This window comes from Megalobrama amblycephala, linkage group LG18 (genome assembly GCF_018812025.1).
Source record: "Megalobrama amblycephala isolate DHTTF-2021 linkage group LG18, ASM1881202v1, whole genome shotgun sequence".
Classification (NCBI taxonomy): Eukaryota; Metazoa; Chordata; class Actinopteri; order Cypriniformes; family Xenocyprididae; genus Megalobrama; species Megalobrama amblycephala.
Genome location: NC_063061.1, coordinates 26,223,671 through 26,244,649, shown reverse-complemented (window position 1 = coordinate 26,244,649; position 20,979 = coordinate 26,223,671). Strand labels below are relative to the sequence as shown.

At 38.0% G+C, this 20,979-nt stretch overlaps 1 protein-coding gene and 1 long non-coding RNA gene across 2 annotated transcripts in view; one reads left to right on the top strand and one right to left on the bottom strand.

Annotated features, from left to right (window-relative positions):
* The window catches only part of cpdb (carboxypeptidase D, b), a 68,702-nt gene that overhangs the window by 45,695 nt on the left and 2,028 nt on the right, over nucleotides 1-20,979 (bottom strand). The window contains exons 2-17 of the mRNA XM_048165304.1: nucleotides 16,402-16,604; nucleotides 16,173-16,315; nucleotides 11,187-11,353; nucleotides 10,763-11,106; nucleotides 9,785-9,976; nucleotides 9,532-9,714; nucleotides 9,363-9,445; nucleotides 9,101-9,191; nucleotides 8,124-8,269; nucleotides 7,851-8,020; nucleotides 7,494-7,763; nucleotides 3,864-4,059; nucleotides 2,445-2,583; nucleotides 2,233-2,364; nucleotides 515-610; nucleotides 352-413 (exon numbers count right to left, since the gene is read on the bottom strand). Coding sequence (XP_048021261.1) covers nucleotides 352-413; nucleotides 515-610; nucleotides 2,233-2,364; nucleotides 2,445-2,583; nucleotides 3,864-4,059; nucleotides 7,494-7,763; nucleotides 7,851-8,020; nucleotides 8,124-8,269; nucleotides 9,101-9,191; nucleotides 9,363-9,445; nucleotides 9,532-9,714; nucleotides 9,785-9,976; nucleotides 10,763-11,106; nucleotides 11,187-11,353; nucleotides 16,173-16,315; nucleotides 16,402-16,604 — 2,617 coding nt within the window. The remainder of the gene's footprint in view (nucleotides 1-351; nucleotides 414-514; nucleotides 611-2,232; nucleotides 2,365-2,444; nucleotides 2,584-3,863; nucleotides 4,060-7,493; nucleotides 7,764-7,850; nucleotides 8,021-8,123; nucleotides 8,270-9,100; nucleotides 9,192-9,362; nucleotides 9,446-9,531; nucleotides 9,715-9,784; nucleotides 9,977-10,762; nucleotides 11,107-11,186; nucleotides 11,354-16,172; nucleotides 16,316-16,401; nucleotides 16,605-20,979) is intronic.
* LOC125252191 lies at nucleotides 16,153-18,827 on the top strand. Its single transcript, XR_007181172.1, has 3 exons — nucleotides 16,153-16,292; nucleotides 16,394-16,636; nucleotides 17,345-18,827. It is a non-coding gene; the product is annotated as an uncharacterized LOC125252191 (long non-coding RNA).

Sequence of the window (20,979 nt, the reverse complement as noted above, 5' to 3'; positions counted from 1 at the left end):
TTGTAGTTTCTTAAAGTCATACAAGTTGCAGAAAATGAGATTTGAGAGCTACAGTACAGTGAAAGATTTTTGGATAATGATTGATTTAACTGGCTTAAATGACCATTTTCATTTTGGTGAACTACTACTAGAGCCAACACTTGTTCATTGTAAACAGTTATGTCTCATTCAGCACACAAGTTGTAACCTAAATGGTCAAAATGGCAGTTTTTTTTTTAATTAATACATGTAATTTGATCTACATTGTGTTAAATAAAGTCACAACAATTAAGTCATAAGTGAAATATGACAATATCTACAAACATGACACAGAAAATATGTCATTTGGACAGTCTCAAATGATTCCAATACCTTCATACTGCCAGTGTGAGCACTGAAATCCGCACCCTTCAGGACACCTCCTGGGATTTTCGCTGTTGAGTTATAGACAAAACATATGAAGATGACTCCATTCTATGTAATTTTAGCTATTTTCTTTTAATATTTGAATCTGAAAGAGTCTTTTCAATAGTACCTGACTTTTTTGAACATCCTGCATTACCCAAGTGCATGAAAGGATGACTTCTGGCATACAAGGAGGCCAAATATCTCAACGTCTCCTCATTTGTTGCTGTAGAGTCAACATTAGTCAAATTCTTTATGACTTGCTTAAAATAACATTTCCAGTAATATGAAGAAAAGTCTAATGCTGCGTCCCTATTCACCTACTTATACTATGCCCTAAAAGTATGTAGCTTACTGTTTTGTGAAGAAAAAGTACATACTTTTGAGTGTAGCAGAAGAGTAGGCAAGCTTTGGGACGTACTACTTCGTCATAACAGCGTCTTTAAAGGACAGCTCTGTTGCTTAGTTACGTGCAACCTGTCACCGTTTAAACTGCCATGTCAATCATCTTGCCACAGTTAAAGGAACACTCCACTTTTTTTGAAAATAGGCTCATTTTCCATTTAAACAGTTGAGTTTTACAGTTTTCAAATCCATTCAGCCAATCTCTGGGTCTGGCGGTAGCACTTTTAGAATAGCTTAGCATTGTTCATTGAATCTGGTTAGACCGTTAGCATCTCATTAAAAAATGGTTGCAAGGCACGCTCCCTGTGCAAGCAGGGGGTCATAGGCACTGCGTATATCATTGCGCCTGCTGCACCCATGGTACGGCAGCAAAGTTCCTTGATTATTACACCGGAATAAGAGTAGAATTCCTAGCCATATCGGCCTAGAAAAATCACAACTTTTCATTTTCCGTCAGTCTTAGTACATGATGTAACTACAGAAGAGTCAAGTTTTAAATAGGAAAAATATCGAAACTCAAATAAACTGTTATTTGAGTGAGATGCTAACGGTCTAATCAGATTCAATGAACTATGCTAAGCTATGATTAAAAGTGGTACCGCCAGACCCGGAGATTGGCTGAATGGATTCGAAAACGGTAAAACTCAACTGTTTAACCCTAGGGGAGTTGGAAAATGAGCCTGTTTTCAAAAAAGTGGAGTGTTTCTTTAAAATCTTCCACATTCAATTCAATATAATTTCCTGCCATTTCGGAGAGAAATGTAGTCGCACGTTGCTCTTCCAGTCGTGGGTCTATCATGCGGAGAACTCTCCTCATGTGTTTACATAATGCTGCATTTAAAAGTTGAACAAGCGCAAGTTCACGATGCTGTTGCAGATTAAATATGTGGATAACATTGAATAAATATCTTTTCTTCGTGTTAGATACTGATTATTAATAATTTTATTCTTCACGGCTGTAGTTCTAATCGAATCCTTGTCCAATGCGCAATGGTTGTGGACAATTTTAGCCTAGAGTGTGCACAGATCTGCACTTCAGATTCTAACCAGAAAAAGTAGACCACCAGGTATCTTTGGAATATTCATTTCAATATACTATGATTTGGGATGCACTGATTCTAATTTCGAATACTATTTAGGACAGATAGTATGCGAACTGGGACGCACCATATAACTAGACTTTGCTATGAAGGTTCTAACATATTTCTATATGGTTGCCAGGCTGTTCTGGATGGCTGTTTATACCTTACTAAAATGTACCATGTCACACCCTGAATTGTGTAAAGATACTTCAAATAAATAAGATTAAATAAGCATACATGCATTCAATTTTTGCAAACCATTTTTTTTTTTCATTGGCTAGGTGGCAATCATAAGCCCAGTCACTCAGGCATTAACTGTAGAGGATCAATTGTATGTCAGTTTTATTGTGCTGTTGGTTACCATGCTGTTTAGGTCTGTCATAGGGATATGTGGCCAGCAGAGAGCCTCCCTCCAGCACTATTGAGAGAGAGAATTTCCCTCCATGAATCAGATCCATCACTGCACGGGTCTCTGGCTGCACTGACGCATTACCTATGTATAAACAAATGTCATTCACTGACCACTTCACAAGCTTTTTTTAATGACAACTTTAATGCAGAGCGTTGACTGACCATAGAAGAAATCTGTATCCAAATCTATTCCATGAGCGTTGTTGTGCCCCACACTGGAAGAGCAGAGTCCCTCATGTGCCTGCTCCCTACCATCAGGGTTTACACACGGGAGAATCAGTATCCTGCTCCTGTCAATCAGCTAAGGTGAAGGACAAACAAAAACAAAACAAACAAAAAAAACCTGCATTAATGACAGATGCACAAACTCTGCCTGAGCTGCAATTCTAAAGGTCAGGTAACATTTAACATTCCTCTGCAAAATGTTGTGGACGAAATCCAGTCATTTCAGTCCATGCAGGAGATTTGTGAGGCTGAAAAGGAGCTTTCACTTGTGTTCAAGTTGGTTACACAAATTCATTGCACTCACCAACAGAAAGCTGCTTTGGTTTGAAAGTGACTTCTGCATGAGCTACGCTTCATACATCTACAAACTATTCATAATGGACTTTTTATTTAGTTATAAATCCTGCCAAAAATTGTGTTATGTGAACGCACCTTAAGGCAAAATTGCTGAATCTGTCACAGTGATGTGTTCACACTTGTAGTTTGGTTCTCTTGGTTCTTTTTGTCCAGACCAAAAACAGAAAATATATTTAGTCCTGGTTCGCTTAGTGTTCACACTGTAGTTTTTAAATCTGAACCTAAAGAGAGATGTTTGTTTGTTTGTTTTATATATATATATATATATATATATATATATATATATATATATATATATATATATATATATATATATATATATATATATATATATATATATATATATATATGAAACAAACAAACAAACAAACAAACTACTAAAAAGTATTTTGCGACGGAACTTAATGAACATCCAAACCAATGCGGTGTTCTGGGCTAAATGCGACGGAACATATGATGGCATTTTGACCAGCTGAGAACTAGTTAAGAGTTTATAAAATAAAACAGCACCAGGAATTCCTCTGTTGTACACAAACAAAGATCTGCTGCAGGCGTTTCCGATGCCTGTATGAACTGTATTGGACAACGTAGTTCCTATGACAAGAAAAAATGGGTATGCTTCAGCATTCTGTCCTTTTTAGGGTCGCATCTTGTGACATCACATCCTGTTTTTGGTTTGTTTAGATATCTTAGGTCCGTGTTGCATTCATATATCAGTCGAACTGCACCAGAGTTCACTTGGAAGCCTTTTCAGGGGTCTCGGCCTGCTGGTTTGATGCACACCAGGGTTCAGATGACAGCGTTCACACTTTTTCAAATAACTACATGAACAGAGCAATCACACCAGAGTTCATTTTAATCAAACCAAACCTGCAAAGTGTGAACACACCCTAATTTCTGTGCAGCAATGGTGTTGGAAATAATATAAGTTGGGAGTAAAATCTATTTCAATGTTTTTACAAGCGGACACAATGTTTTTCAATGTTTTGTGAAGCTTGCCTTGGTGACAGCGGGATTTCTGCCATAGTTGAGGCAGAGAACAGAAGCAAACTCAAGCAGCAACTCTGGACCTACTGCCGCATTACCATGGACTCCAGCCACAAAACGAATCTTGGGTTCGGCAGGTTGAGGAATCCCCAAATGGCTGGTGATCTCAAGGGCCCAGATAGTTCTGAACTCGGAGCTTTGACCCAAACTGACCCCAGAAGAAAAAAAGTAATGATTAAAACCAGAGGTGGGTAGTAACGAAGTACATTTTTTACGTTTTTTGGAAAATTTGTACTTTTTAGAGTAGATTAAAATGTGGGTACTTTTACTTTAACTTGAGTACATTTGTAATGAAAAATCTGTACTTTTACTTCGCTACAATGGGCAATGTTCCTCTCGTTACTTTATTTTAATTCAATACTGTAAATGTTAAGAAATGCGTAGTTTATTCCATGCGCGCTGTCTCTTTTTTCATGAACGATGCCCCATTCACAAATGAATCACTCTTTTGAGTCGATTCTGTTCAAAGACTTGATCAAACAAGTTGGTAAAGCTGTCTAAATTGATTCGCGAATCAGTTTGAATGATTTGTTCAGTTCCTGCACGCGCTGAATCGTTTGAAGCGGTTTCTCACTCGGAGCGGATGAAGTGGCAGTGGACCTACAGTCAATTAAAAGCAAATCTGCAAATGCATCCAATTGTTTGCCAGCGATGAAGACCTTTATTAGTTGAGCTGCGTATGCTGTCTGTGAACAATTCCACCGGTAGGCCTATCGATTTCATTTGATTTTACTTCATGATACAGCCAATAGCCGACATTTTACAACCAAACAGATTATTACGTCACTATAACAAAAGTATATTTCTTTACCGTTTTTATGGGCATATATCTTAATTTATACATTAATTTATACATATACTATTGCGCAATGGCGGCGCCAGCGATCTGTTCGTCTTGAAAATGAACGCTTTGCGTTGTCACAGTTAGCAGTTACACGCGCCTGCTGAAATATACATTTGATTACAGACATCCCAACCTGCAAAAAGTCATTTCAGGGAGGTAAATACTTTCAAAGGCTCGCATGCGCGTCTGTGCGCGCGACAGAACCCGTGTACATGTTCAGAAAAATAAGTATAATAGAAATAATGTTGTCAATAACTTTCTATAGTCTATCTATGTTAAATATACTGAAAATCATTAAGAATCTTAATAAACGGACCATAAAATGGTCAATGCAATGTCTTAGCGATGATCTATTGTATTTGACCAGTATTCGCTTTCTGAAAACTTATGCATGCAGTAATGTAGCCTAAGTAGTACAGAATTTTAAATGAGTCATTTTAGTTTTCTGAAAAAACATCTACGCACATCTTAAGATACTGCACAAGATGTGAATAAATGTAACGCGTACACTCGTTGGGGTGGATACTCTTTATTCAACGAAATAAAATGCACATAAAACGTGATGGAAAAATATTTAGAGAAGAAACTTATAGTAAATTTATTAGGAATAAAACGTGCATTAAAAAAGACAGAATAATTAATTCATAACTGGAATAATCTTCGGACTCATGGCATCTGAAATGATGCTATGGTCATTCTGAAATTCCAAAGCAAGAGTCGTATCGGTCTAATTCAAATGTAGACTGTTGAAAAGCCATTTTATCATTCCTATAAATGTTTTTACCATTTCTGTCTGCATGTTAGTGATAATATCTTATTTATATTAAAGCCCCCCCCCACCCCCAAAAAAAAAAAAACAACCAAGGGGGGCCATAGACTGTAAAAGAGGGGGGGCCCGTAAAAAAATTTGCATATGGGCCCGGTGCTGACTTGCTACGCCACTGCTTCCAACTCCATTCTATGAATTCCTATGATCTACATTAAGTTATTTTTCCTCAAATAACTACAAAAATGTGAATGATGTTTGCCATGGATGGTGGCTAAGGTGTTCTGAGTGGGTGTTAGCACACTGCAATGCAGTTGCTATAGTGGTAACTATAGCAACTTCAAGTCAAAATATCTAATCTCCCAAGTCCTTAGCAAGATCTGATAAAGACCAGTGTTGGGGGTAACGCATTTCAAGTAACTCAAGTAAGTTACTTAATAAGATTACTTTTTTCAAGTAACTAGTAAAGTTACACATTACTTTTCATTTCACAACAAAATATCTGAGCTTTTTTCAAATAAGTAATGCAAGTTACTTTGTTTTCCCATTTATTGACTGGCACCTCTCCTGTCCCCATGTTGAGAGAAATCGAGAGTAATGCTGTGTTCCAGGCAACCCGTAACCCGTGTTTTTCTAACCTTCTACCCGTGAAAGTGCACTGGAACGGCAGTCAAACCCGTGACTTCCCACCCATGAACTCGTACTAGATCGATGTACTCCCAGTTCCGTGCTCTGACATCGCATAGCCCGCGAAACAGCAATGGCAGCCCCTACGGATGCGGTGTTTATGCAAGTGGTAAATGGTGAGAAATAGACTTTAGGACAATATAACGTTGCAATCAAATTAATAATAATATAATAATGATAAATAATACACACATGATTATGTATTACAATGTTATGTGTCTGAAACGATTGTAAATGAGCATAAGCCCTGTACGTCCTCCATGCTTGTTTGTTTACATCAAGCTACCACAATTCTTTGAGCTCAGACAGTTTGGCGTGACTTGCCTGGAACGCTACAAAGATGCAAGTCGTGGTTTGAAGTCATGACTTACGGGCTCAAAAACCTGCCTGGAAAGCAGCATAAGTGCAGAGGCGTTGAAGTATTGAAGTATATGCGCGAGACATCACTGCCGCTGTCAGAGCGCGATCAGACCTTACTAAGCGAATGCTGAACGCGGTTGGACATGGTGGTGTATTAGAGTTAAAAAATGATATAAATACTATTCGGTTTCTCGCACAAACCGATCGTTTTGTGTCTTAGGACATCAATGTGTCATCACGATCCGCAGGGTTTAATTTGGACTTGTCTATGCAAGTTTTATTTACTCTTATAGTAGAAGTTCCCATCCACTAGCATTATTTGACTGACAGACAGCAACGGTTGGAGTTAAAAATCATCATTTGTGTTCTACTGAAGAAATAAAGTCACCTACATCTTGGATGCGCTGGGGGTAAGCAGATAAACATCAAATTTTCATTTTTGGGTGAACTATCCCTTTAATCTCACTTTATTTGACTAATGTACTTGCTGTTGACCTTCGATGATTCAGTTAAACCATAAGCAAAAATGACTTTAGATTTTTTGTTTTATTGGTGAAGTAAGCGTTAAACTTTCTTCTCCTGCATCCTATTCTTCTGCAATCCAGAATGGCAGCACAGCTGAAAGTTTTGTTTGAGCTGAGCCCGCTACTGTACAGGCATGAATTTGCATTTCCTTCAGCCTTATTATTTCAATTTTGGTGTGAAAGGGCCTTTACATTTTCCCAAAAATATAACTTTTTGGTTTTATATATATAGCTCAGGTGAGAAAAAGTAACGCAAAAGTAACAACGCATTGCTTTTCTTAAAAAGTAACCAAGTAACGCAATTGGTTACTTTTTAAGGGAGTAATGCAATATTGTAATGCATAACTTTTCAAAGTAACTTTCCCCAACACTGATAAAGACACATCTTCAGGTTTGCATACCTGTATAGATTTGTGATGTGAGGGAAGTTTAAGGCCAGTCCTCTCAGGAACTCTGAGCGTTCCCTGTAGGTTCGGTACTGCAGGGTCTTAGCAGGTAGAAGGCTGCGGACCAACTGATCCAGCCCGCCAGGGACTAAAAGCTGCTCTACCAGATTCTCAAAGTCCTTCTGTTCTCCTCCAGATGGATGCAATGCTTCTCTGGTCAACTTAAAGTTCAGCTGCCCCACCCGAGACTCCAACACCCGGACAGATGCTGACATTGGATTATAACTGGGAGAAAATGCCACAACAAATTTAATGGCTGACCCATTTTATAACTGGCATTATATTCATTTGTTGTGAAGGTTAAGGTCTCACCCTGGAGCAGAGGCAGTGAGATGATAAGAACCAGGAGCCAGGGGTCTCCAGTATTGTCCTGTGCTGCTGGTGTGGACTTGATGCCTTGAGCCTCTCACCACGACTGTGGCATTACCAATGCCTTTGCCAGAATGACCATCAGTCACCATACCCCTCACAAACAAATGAACCTGACATACGAGACATCACACAAACCATGTAAATATTTAAACGGAATAGCTCACCCAAAAACACAATGTCTTGTTCATGATGTCAGGATCAAGAATGAATCACCTGCTGTATAATCTGTAAGATCGCTCTGTGATTCTTCTCCCAGTACTCTGAGAGCAACTCCTCTGGTGGGAGCAGCTCACAGCTCAGACCAATGTTAACGGCTAAAGTGTCAGTGCCGTGATACGCCCAAGTCAGCATATCAGTTCCTACCATTATGCAGAAGGCAAAAACAATGTTGATTTCTGTGTGAATCAGGATATTCAACATAGAAGAATATGTTCTGATGAACAGAAAAATAAGACAAAATATAATAAAATTTCTTAAAAAAAAAAAAAAAAAAAAAAAAAAAAAAATATATTATATAGATTATATAATATATATAAATATAATATATTATATAAATATAAATATAACTCCAAACTTTTGAACAGTAGTGTGTACTTTTTATTATTTTATTCAGCAAAAACATTAAGGGACAGAAAGCTCTGATTTCATCAAAAAGATCTTCATTTGCCTTCTGAAGATGAACGAAAGTCTTATGGGTTCGAAACGACATGAGGGTCAGTAATGACAGAACTATCCCTTTAAGACATTTGTTACAAAAAAAATCTATTTCAAATAAATGCTGTTCTTTTGAACTTCTCATTCAAAGAATCCTGAAAAAAGAAAATCATTGTTCCCACAAAAATATTAAGAAGCGCAACTGTTTTTAACATTGATAAGAAATGTTTCTTGTGCACCAAATCAGCATATTAGAATGATTTCTGAAGGATAATGTGACACTGAATATTGGAGTAATGATGCTGAAAATTTTGCTTTGGCATCACAGGAAAAAATTACATAAATTATATCAAATATATTAAAATTACATACAATATATTAAATAGAAAACAAGAATGACAAGCATTTAAAAAAAAAAAAAAAAAAAAAAAAATATCGTACTGACCCCAAACTTTTGAAAGGGAAAGTAAATCTTTTTTTTTTTTTTTTTTTTTTTTTTATGTTGACTTTAATCAGTGATTTTACTTCAGTCTGACCTGTGGCTACTGGACGATGGTGCTTAATGCCTTTTTTCTCTCTGGGTCTTGGCACGTCACAAGCCTGGGGCTCTTGAAAAGCCTGAGATTGCTGGAACCAATGAAACGACAACAGTATTGGACAATTTGAGTTAGACATTTGATATACATATTATAGAAAACATTGACATTCTACACTTTTCCGCTGATAGATGAATCAGTAAAATTAAAATGTCAAAAAAGTTACGTAATTAATGATACATAAAGCATTCAAAATACACACCATATAATAGGCTTTTGCAACTGATTTAAACATGTTCTCATCAATGCGGTCAAGGGAACTCGGATACACGACTCCCCTAAACCCTAGAAACAACAATGGCAGTTCAGATATGTCATTTAAAAATTTCATTAACATTTTGAGACAAACTTAAGACTGCCACTTTCTGTACCTCCACGTATACTTGCAGACAACACAAAGGAGTGGGCCTTGACCCAGTTTATCACTGCTTGAGTTTCTGCTTCAACAGAATTCCTCGATTGTGACTGTTCAGGGAAATTCGCATTCAGGTCAACATGATGACTATTACTGTGTCCAATAATACTCAGGTCTCCTGAGACCCGGCCCTTGTGAGCTACGAGAAGAAAATCAGGGTAAATACAGAAGAGAACAATTAAACAACCTGCCACTATATTTGCTTGTACCTTTTAGTGCTAATTCAAACCCATCTGGGTTCATGGAAGGCATGATGTGAATTCTTGTGCTATTGACCAGACGTGTGACCAATGGATCTTTGCCATAATTGCGACACAAGTATTCAACCAGATTAAGGAGAATCTCACGACCGATAAACTCGTTTCCATGCAGGTTACCCACAAACATGACCTCTGGTTTACCTGGTTGAAGTAAGGAGAGGTTATCACTAGACATATAGACATATTAAAATGTACACTACAAGTCAAACATCTGGAATAATTAAGATTTTTGTTCTTGAAAGTCTGTTATGCTCAACAAGTTTGCATTTACTTTAACAGTATTTTTGATCAAGTATTTTTAACAGAAATGTTTTAACCTTTTTTTTTTTCTCTTCAAATTTAAAGTAAAAAAAAAAAAAAATTGTTTTTAAATGTCATTTATTCCACTGATGGAAAACTGAATTTTCAGCATCATTACTCCAGTCTTCAGTGTCACATGATCCTTCAGAAATTATTCTAATATGCCGATTTGCTGCTCAAGAAACTTTTTTTTACCAAAGTTGAAACATGATACACTACCATTAAAAAGATTGAGGTAATTAAGAAATTAGTATTTTTGATTAAATTCAAATACTTTAAAATTACATTGATCAAAAGTGACAGTAAAGTCATTTATAACGTTGTAAAATATTTCTATTTCAAATAAATTATGTTCTTTTCTAATATTTTAGTCATCAAAAAAACAAAAAAACAAAACAAAAATATAAAAATAATAAAAAAAAACAACTTTGCATCACAGGAATAAATTACATTTGAAAATATACTTAGAAAACAGTTATTTAAATAATATTTCAGAATGTTACTGTTTTTACTTTTTGATCAAATAAATGCGTAAGAGTGCATAAAGGTTAGGAAAATTATTCCTAATTTTTGACCCATAGTGTACATACATATACAACATAAAAATCTGACTGTTTGCAACTGCACCTTGCTGATCAACACCAGGATTGGTAGATATCTCCATCACATAAAGATTCCTGCCCTGCACTGATTGTCCAGCAGAGTTCAGATCAGTGATGTTTGGATGGACAGCACTAAACAGTTGCAACAACATCTCCATTTCATCATAACCAAGATGTCGGAATTCCAAAGTCTGGATTGGATATTTTGAGGTGGGAAGCCCTAGTGTTGTCAGATCTTCATTGGTTACTATAGGTTGTTCAGAGGGATCTAACATTAACATTTCCTCTACAGGTTTCTCAAGAGTAAAGTTTAGCAGTGTGGCTTTGCCTTCAATCACTGGCACATTCTTAACAGTATTTGAAAGGTACCTGAAGGAAACATGAAAAATTCATTAAATTGGAATACTTCCATCTCATAATTTTACTTTTATGCATATACACATAATCACCCAGGTGAGCTAGCAGTGATGTCATATCTTCCAGGCAGCAGCAGGCGATAATAATCACCAAACATCCAGGTTGTGATGTTGTGATGAATTCCAGAAACAAAGATTGTAGCATTTTTGAGACCAAAGCCTGATCTGGTCATTACGAAACCTCTCACACCAATATGAGCCTTGAACAGAAACAAAATAAGATTTGATATTCAAAAGTCAAGTTATTTTGAAGAAAACTGTCAGCCAACAATAACTTTTTTTACACATATGATGTTAGGTTAGGCGTTGGCAGATGTTACTGAATACATCCATAGCAATCCTATACTACTTATACATTAAAGGCACAATATGTAACTTTTCACCACTAGAGATCACCTATTCAAAACAAAGGCATAGCTTGATGATGCCGAGATTGAGCGCGGAATCATGGGAGATGTCGTCTTCACCTCACAGCCAGGGGAAAAGAATCTGACAGGACTCGGGCAGAAATCATGTCCATGGATGAGATTATTAACGTTACTGTAATATGAAGTATAGCAGGGCTGAGTGCTGTTCAAGATGAACAAGGCAGCTGGGGCGACTGCTAATGAGAGATGAGCGCGACACACAGCTCAGAAACTTTTATTATGTCACAGTTGCCACTTCTGCTTCTACAGGTCAAGCGTATGTGGGGTAACGCAGCACTGTTTTCTGACTTTAAATGTATCCAAACAGTTGTTCCCTTGTCTAATAAAATATATAATATACACTGCACAAACAAATTAAAGGAAAACTTTTTAAATAAGAGGATAGCATCAAGTCAGTTAAACTCCTGGGATATTGATCTGGGGCCGTATTCACAAAACATCTTAAGGCTAAAAGTAGCTCCTTACTTAATAACGGGTGTGTCAGTCCCAATTTTAGGACTCCTAAATTTTTGCTCTAAGAGCATCTTAGGCTAAAACTAGCTCCTATATCTGTGAAACGTTAGGAGTAGTCAAGAGGACTTCTAAATCACTAAGACCAAATCACAAACAATCCTAATGGCCGTTGCTGCCAATCCCCCTCAGCAATCCACCCAAAGACACTGTACACCACTGAGGCAATAGCGATAGAGCCTTGGGTAATGAACCTTTTCTTTGTAAATGCAATAAATATTTTGATTTATAGATTTGAATCTACAATAAAATGCTAAAAATAAATATTTAATACACAAATAGATAATGTCCGATTACCTGTGGCAGTTGTTTTCATGAGTTCACACTTACAAATGATCGAATAGAGTGATATATTATATATATGCTGCCCCTTTAATTGCTCACGCTGTCCGCCCCCCCAGAGCTCTCAACTCTATCATTGCATAAACAAAGTTTACACAGCTAATATAACCCTCAAAATGGATCTTTTCAAAGTGTTCGTCATGCAGCATGTCTAATCGCGTAAGTACAGTGTTTATTTGGATGTTTACATTTGATTCTGAATGAGTTTGATAGTATGCTCCGTGGCTAACGGCTAATGCTACACTGTTGGAGAGACTTATAAAGAATGAAGTTGTGTTTATGAATTATACAGACTGCAAGTGTTTAAAAATGAAATGTCTCCGTGAATACAGTAATAAACAATGGTAACTTTAAACACATTTAACAGTACATTAGCAATATGCTAACGAAACATTTAGAAAGACAATTTACAAATATCACTAAAATATCATGATATCATGGATCATGTCAGTTATTATCGCTCCATCTGCCATTTTTCTCTATTGTCCCTGCTTGCTTACCTAGTCTGATGATTCGGCTGTGCACATCCAGACGTTAATACTGGCTGCCCTTGTGTAATGCCTTTCATAATGTTGGGAACATGGGCTGGCATATGCAAATATTGGGGGCGTACACCCCGACTGTTACGTAACAGTCGGTGTTATGTTGAGATTCGCCTGTTCTTTGGAGGTCTTTTAAACAAATGAGATTTATATAAGGAGGAGGAAACAATGGAGTTTGAGACTCACTGTTTGTCATTTCCATGTACTGAACTTGTATTCAACTATGCCGAGGTAAATTCAATTTTCAATTCGATGGCACCTTTAAAGGTCCCGTTCTTCGTGATCCCATGTTTCAAACTTTAGTTAGTGTGTAATGTTGTTAGAGTATAAATAAAATCTGTAAAATTTTAAAGCTCAAAGTTCAATGCCAAGCGAGATATTTTATTTAACAGAAGTCGCCTACATCGAACAGCCAGTTTGGACTACATTTCTCTACTTCCTTCTTTAATGACGTCACTAAAACAGTTTTTTGACTAACCTCCACCCACAGGAATACACAAGAGTTGCGTTTGTAGAGGGTGTTTGTCGCCATGTCGTCGAAACGCTGTTATTTTCATCCCGCAGTCCAATCACCGGGTCTGATTCCGGCTCAAATTGATAGGGTAAAATTAAAGACATGTTTACAATAACACTGAGCGCATGCATCTCCACGTTATGGTAAGAGGCGTGACCTTTCCGGGACCTTTCCGCTAAGCTGCTGTCGAATCACAACACAGGAACCGCTGGCACAATCAGAACTCGTTACGTATTTCTGAAGGAGGGACTTCATAGAACAAGGAAGTCATCAGCCCGTTTTTATGACAGTGGAAACAGCGGTATACAGATAAGTAAATATGTGAAAAATACTGTGTTTTTTTACACGCGAAACATGAACACATGTTATATTGCACACTATAAACACAATCAAAGCTTCAAAAAAACCACGAAAAAGACCACCTTTAAGACTTCTCTCTATTCCTTAGTAAAAGTTGGTCTCAGCAGCTTTGTGAATAGGTTTTAAGAGAAAACTCTTAACTAAGAACTTTTACTGCCATTTAGGAGAACTCTTAGTGGTAAGATAAAATGTTTTGTGAATAGAGGATAAGCATCGATGTCACTTTCCCGCTGGAACGTTCTCCCTCAGCTGGACTGAGTGGAAAAAGAACCTGCAGCGTGACTGGATTTAATAGGAGAAACTGCAAAAACGGAGTAAAACAAACGATTACACTAAAGGTTGGACTCGAATGTGTTCCTTACAGCTTGTCATATAAACCTAATCCATGGATATTGACATGAAGCCCGGGAGTCGTGTTTCCTGACATTTATACGTGTCTGGTTTCGACGCCGGGGAAATACATAAAGCAAATCTGCCTGTGAATATTTTATATAAAAACAATATAGGTAGGTCTAAATCAGATTGATCACTTATATCAATGTTATATCGTCATATTGTCCAGCGCTAACACATATATAGTTTTATAGTATAGTTTTTGTCAGTGTTGTTTATTTAAAAACACCCAATTATGCAGAATTTAAGATGGAAAATATTTAATTGATGAGTTGTCAACATAATATATAACAATACAATATATAGGCTACGGTATGATTTTACCTCAAAATCCAACAATTTGACAAAATGATAACTGCAAATCCATGTTTCTCTGCCTGGAGTCCAGCTGTTTCTGTGAATTGCAGTGATCCATTTGCTTCTTTTTCTGTAGCTTTTGGTAGTCTTTAAATATATACCTCAGATTTTGTATCAAAGCTATTTGTACAGTCAATCACAAAGCTCTTTCCCGTTTTGGATGCGTTTTGTGTGTTTTTCGCGACATTCACGCTGAAAGCCAATGCTGCAGTTCAGTCTTTGTGCCACTCAGTGGGCGTGACCGCAGTCGTAACGGTCGACAGTGACATCACGTGCATACCCTCTATACAGCCCCTGGTCAGTTAAGTAGCATAGGGGGTTGTTAATCAGTTTCAGCTGCTTTGGTGTTAATTAAATTAACAAAAGGTGCTCTAGATGGGCAACAATGAGACGACCCCCAAAACAGAAACTGTTTTAGAGGTTGAGGCCACTGACATTTTTTTTTACCTACTCATCTTTTCTTACTGTTTTTCACTAGTTTTGCATTTGGCTAGGGCCAGTGTCACTACTGGTAGCACGAGGTGATACCTGGATCCTACAGAGGTTGCACAGGCAGTCCAACTCCTCCAGGATAGCACATCAATATGTGTCATTGCCAGAAGGTTTGCTGTGTCTCCAAGCACAGTCTCAAGAGCATGGAGGAGATTCCAGGAGACAGGCAGTGATGTTTCTCACTCATTGAAGTATTAGCGTGAGACATCACTTCCGTTGTCAAGGCGTGATCAGACCTCACTAAGCGAATGCTGAACGCAGTTGGACATAGTGGTGTTTTAGAGGTAAAAAAAAAAAAAAAAAAAAAAAGATATAAATACTGTTCCGGTTCTTGCACAAACCGATCGTTTCGTGTCTTAGGACATCAATGTGTCGTCACGAGCCGCAGGGTTTAATTTGGATTTGTCTATGCAAGTTTTTTGACTCTTATTGATAGAGTTCCCATTGACGCGCATTATACGGCTGATAGACCGCAATGGTTGGAGTTAGAAATCATCATGTTTGTTGTACTGAAGAAACAAAGTCACCTACATCTTGGATGCGCTGGGGGCAAGCAGATAAACATCAAATTTTCATTTTTGGGTGAACTATCCCTTTAAGGCAACTTGAGTTCTTGTTAAAAGGTCCTCAACCGAAGCACATGCTCGACACTTAACCAAAATGGTAAATGGTTAAACGATAATAACTGGCTTCTGGTAACGGCCTTACACAAGTCGAGTTCCGGCCGAAGAGTGAGCTCTGACTCAACGTATGACGTAGGATGTAGGAGTAGCATAAGCTTAGATGGGAGTAGATGCCTCTTGCGGTTCAAGCTAATAAGGTCTCGTAATTTCCCATTCAATTTGATGAACATGATAAAATTAAGTTAGATGAACTTGTCTTATTCAAGTAAATTGAATTAAAAAAAACAAATATATAATAATAATAATAATAATAATAATAATAATAATAATAATAATAATAATATTATATATATATATATATATATATATATATATATATATATATATATATATATATATACACTTTTTTTTTTTTTTTTTTTTTTTTTTTTACACACTAAACATTCCAATCAACTCACCTTCTGTATGTAGGTAAGAAGGGCCTCCTTGTTATTGGTCCACTCTGTGAAAAGCTGAGAAGCCAGTGGATACTTGCAGCAGCTGAATCTGAAAGTGACTTCAAAACAGTTCCCTTTGAGGTAGTTGAAATCCTGCATTCCCCCTGCACACACACAGGACACCAAACCAAAGCTCAATGGACTTTCACTTAGTTAAAATACCTGACTTTAATGTCCAACAGTTTGATACCATCTTCAAAGCTTTTGTTGGGATCAACAGGACAGCCAGGATTGTCCATCCTCATTATGGGATGGTTCTCAGTGTAGGTTTGTGCTAAATGGCGAAAGAGAGCTTCATCTGCTGTCAGCCTTGAGCTTGCAGAAGAACTGCTGTCATCAAAAGGGAAGCTGGCCATCACCGAGCCCCCATGTAGACTACCAGACAAGACAAACCTTGAAAAGATTACAAAGAGCCAGAAAACCTGGTAAGGAAACACTTCTTATGAACAGTTTTGACTTGTTCTCTTGTTTCTGATCTGAGATTTTCACATTACAACACTGAATAATTCAAGATTCATTTTTCCCAGGCCAGTTTCTCTTAAAATCTAGTTAACTCTGAAGTGAATTGTGTAATTTATGTGACTCCGGTGGTTTAACCTCATTTTTATGAAGTGATGCAAGTGCTTTGCTTGCAAAAGAACATAATTTCCTAATCTATTTACAAAATATTAAATCTCCAATGCGAGTTCACGAGAGCATCACGACGCATGCGTGTTGTGTTTGTGGGATTACAAATTTAAGAATCTGTTTAAGATCTGCGGATCCTACATCCTGACCATTTGGCAGGACAAGCTCAAGATACAGCAGTGTCTTTGTCTCTATGATAATGTAAAGGTATGGGCGATACTGTCAGACTGATTGGATTAGCACCTATGCATTTGAATGACACATTTATGCTGATTAGATCATGGCTGGGAAATGTAGGGAATGGGCTGATTCCTGCATTGCATTTGCATGCTTTGTTTAGATTGTCCACACCTCTACTCTATGTATCCCTCCCCCTTGAATGTATATGAACTACCAAGTCACTGCCTTAGTCAGATTTTGGATGACCACAGCGATACACAGTGTGTTTCTCAAAGAGCAACTTCTGCTTCAAGAGATCCCAAAGTCTCCTGGTCTATGCTTCTGAGATTTCCAACAGTTTTGGTGCCGTGACCCGGATAGAGCTTCTCACCTCAATCCAGATTGGAACTTCAAGCACAACAAAGATCTGACCCAAAAGAAGATCCAGGCTGAATTGTCCTGTGCACCCAAGGGTTGGTGAGTGATACTCTATCCAAAAGAAGCATTAAGACCAGTACAAAGTTGTTATCCTCTGCGCCGTCAGAGAAGAGTTAACAGACAGCTGTAGGGTTTGGTTAACTAAGTTATCCTCTAAAAATGTTCTTTTACAGATGAAGTTTATCCTCTGTTCAGGCAGGGAAGATTGGCATTAAGTGCTAATATTGGTAACCTCTGTTCAGGCAGGGAAGATTGGCATCACATGCTAATATTGGTTTATCCTATGTAAAGTTAGGAAAGTTTTATCTTCTGCTTTATAAGGGAAGGTTGTTTATCCTCTGTTTAATCAGGGAAGATGGTGTGTTAACAATAGTCATCCTCTACTTTGCTAGAGAAGAAGGTTCATCCTCTGTTAATTCAGGGAAGGTTACAACTGTTACAGTGTGGTAGCAAGTTGGTTCTACTCTGCTCGTCAGAGACGGTTGAATACATTACGATGTGTATTAACTAGGTTAACCTCTGCTCTGTCAGGGAAGTGTTGAAGTGTATTGTTGTGCCAGAAAGACATTACAAAATGTTGAGAAAGAACGCTAGACTTATTCCAACAACTGAGAAAGGTGGACTAGCTACCCCTTTATGGACAGATAGTGAGTTCAAATCATTGTTAGGACAGATATACTCTATCCATTGCACAAGAACAAATCTAACGAATTGCTAAGTTAGAAGAGCAGAACAAACAGTTGCACACTAGAGTGTTTCGTCTCACTCAGAAGTTGGGCCTTAAAGCCTCAACCAAATGTGACTCAAAAGACCAACAGTCAGATGAAAGCTATCCTGACATACAGTCTTTCTGTAGACTAGAGGGCAATAGCAATACTGGATTCATGGATAAAGATGTAAATGCAGTTGAAGTGTGTGGAGTGAGACAAAAGGCTCAGAGTAGGGCAAAAGGGGTTGACAGTTCCATCTGTAACCCCCATACTGCAGTTACAAGCAGTCAGTATCACTATAGGTCCTGAAGACATAGAAAGAATTGCTGAGAATTTGCCATCAGTGCATAGAAACTTTTCTGAGTTTAGGACAGAGTTGTCCAGAAAAATTAAGCTCTATGATATGTCCCTAGCTGAAGTCACACAGCTAATGTCACAAATCCTGAAAGAGTCAGAATTCAATGATTTTGAAAGTGCTGTAAATAGTTCTGAATTTCAGCATTCCAGTAAAGGTGAATTGAGAGAAGGAGTTCTGAGAGTGTTACAGAACCTTGTTGGACCAAAGGTGGACTGGTCAAAGATCACTAGTTGTGTACAGAAGAAGGATGAAACTGTAAGGGAGTACACTGAAAGATTTTGTCAGTCAGCGGCAGCATACAGTGGAATAGCTGACACTCCAGAGAAGGTGTTAGAGGATAATGAACCACTGGTCCGCATGTGGTTTGATGGGCTTTCATCAGAATACAGAAATGCATTGCCTTTCTTAGACCTCACATGGTCCAATGGAACCCTGCAAAACAACTTGGATAGGTTAGCTATTTGGGAAAGAGACTCAGATGTCAAGACAAGAGTAAAGATTGCAGCAGCATCCTTTAAGGTCAACACAGAGAATCGACAGAAACGTAAATGTCCTAAGAGAGAAGGCACTTGTCATTACTGTGGTAAATCTGGACATTGGATGAAAGAGTGTAGGAAAAACAAAAAGACATTAAAAGAAATGAACAGCTTTACTCAGCTCCTACTCAGTCTACTTGCTACATTGAAACTGCTCCTCCCCTCTTCTCCAAACTCTTGGAGCAGCAGCTTGCTGACATGCTAACCATTTGGGCTGTGAGTGCTTAATTTCCCCAGTCATTTACAAGAAAGCTGAAAGACTCATTATGAACAAATGAAAGTTGACTGTCACTTCCACTATTTGGGGGACACTGGTTAAGTACACTCACAGCCTTAAATGTTATGCTACAGCACACTCCATTCACTTGTCCATCCTCAATGGGTTATGATGTCTGCTATGACTGATGTTTCAATGGAAGATGGAGATGTAGCACAGTAAAGTTTGCAAATTAACTACAGGGAGAGAATAGGACACACAGACCAGTGAGGAGCCCAGGGAAGAACCGAAGTGCATAAGGCCTCGGGGGCTAACCCTGTGGTGAAGACTTCCTCATAGGTTTCCCCATCTCAGTTTATCCCCACCTTACTGGTCTATAGGTGTCAAATTGATTAAGACTAGGTTAAGAAAAAGAAGAACAAAACCACTATACGATCACTAGAAGTTTATGATGATCAGAGTTAGACAGAAAAACTATACGATCATCAGAGGTCTAACGTATTAAAGTCTATTCATGAATACTGCTGGTCTGCTGTCTCTTTGATTTCTTGTGTGCAGGTATGTGTATATGCCATGACGTCTCATTAGCAGCACCTGGTGTAAAGCATCACCTCAGATATCCATGAACAACCTTCATGATGACAGAGTCATCTGAGCAACTCGGAGTTGCACAACGACAAAGAATCATCTTGGGACAAACATGGAAATGGACTCTACCGGGAACAGACTCCACAGTTATTCAGGCGCCATGGACTTTTAGGACTTCCACGCTTATGCTACATGGTTTTTCTGTGTCATCATGTAGTTAATACAACATGTTACCACCCTGCGTTGTATATGTGTGTCAACAGTATACTCAAGTTAAAGAACAACACTTATGTAAATGTTGGACACGACACAGAATAAGATGTATGTGCCTGTAACTGTTACAAGTTGCATGACTGGAAGATGGAACTTATGTTAACAAACATATGTTATAGAAGGGATTTAAGAAGATTTAAATTTGTATTATGTGAGAGTTATTAGAACTCTTAAAGGGGGAACTGTGGGATTACAAATTTAAGAATCTGTTTAAGATCTGCGGATCCTACATCCTGACCATTTGGCAGGACAAGCTCAAGATACAGCAGTGCCTTTGTCTCTATGATAATGTAAAGGTATGGGCGATACTGTCAGACTGATTGGATTAGCACCTATGCATTTGAATGACACATTTATGCTGATTAGATCATGGCTGGGAAATGTAGGGAATGGGCTGATTCCTGCATTGCATTTGCATGCTTTGTTTAGATTGTCCACACCTCTATGTATCACTCCCCCTTGAATGTATATGAACTACCAAGTCACTGCCTTAGTTAGACTTGGATGACTACAGCGACGCACAGCCACAGCGTGTTTCTCAATAAAGAGTAACTTCTGCTTCAAGAGATCCCAAAGTCTCCTGGTCTATGCTTCTGAGATTTCCAACATGTTGACGCGAAAGCAGGCGTTGAGTGAACGTGCATTGGAGATTAACCCTTTATGGTACGGTGTTGCCTCCAGGCAACATGGTCCATTTTAGTTTGTTTTTAATAAAATAAGGCACCAATTAATTGATCAAACATATCTCAGGGCAGAATAACTCAAATACTAATCAATAAAAGTGCAAAAAAGTCCAAAACATGACCAAGAGGGGTCCGTTTTGTGTCCTGTTTCATCACGTGCACATGTCACATGACTCCAT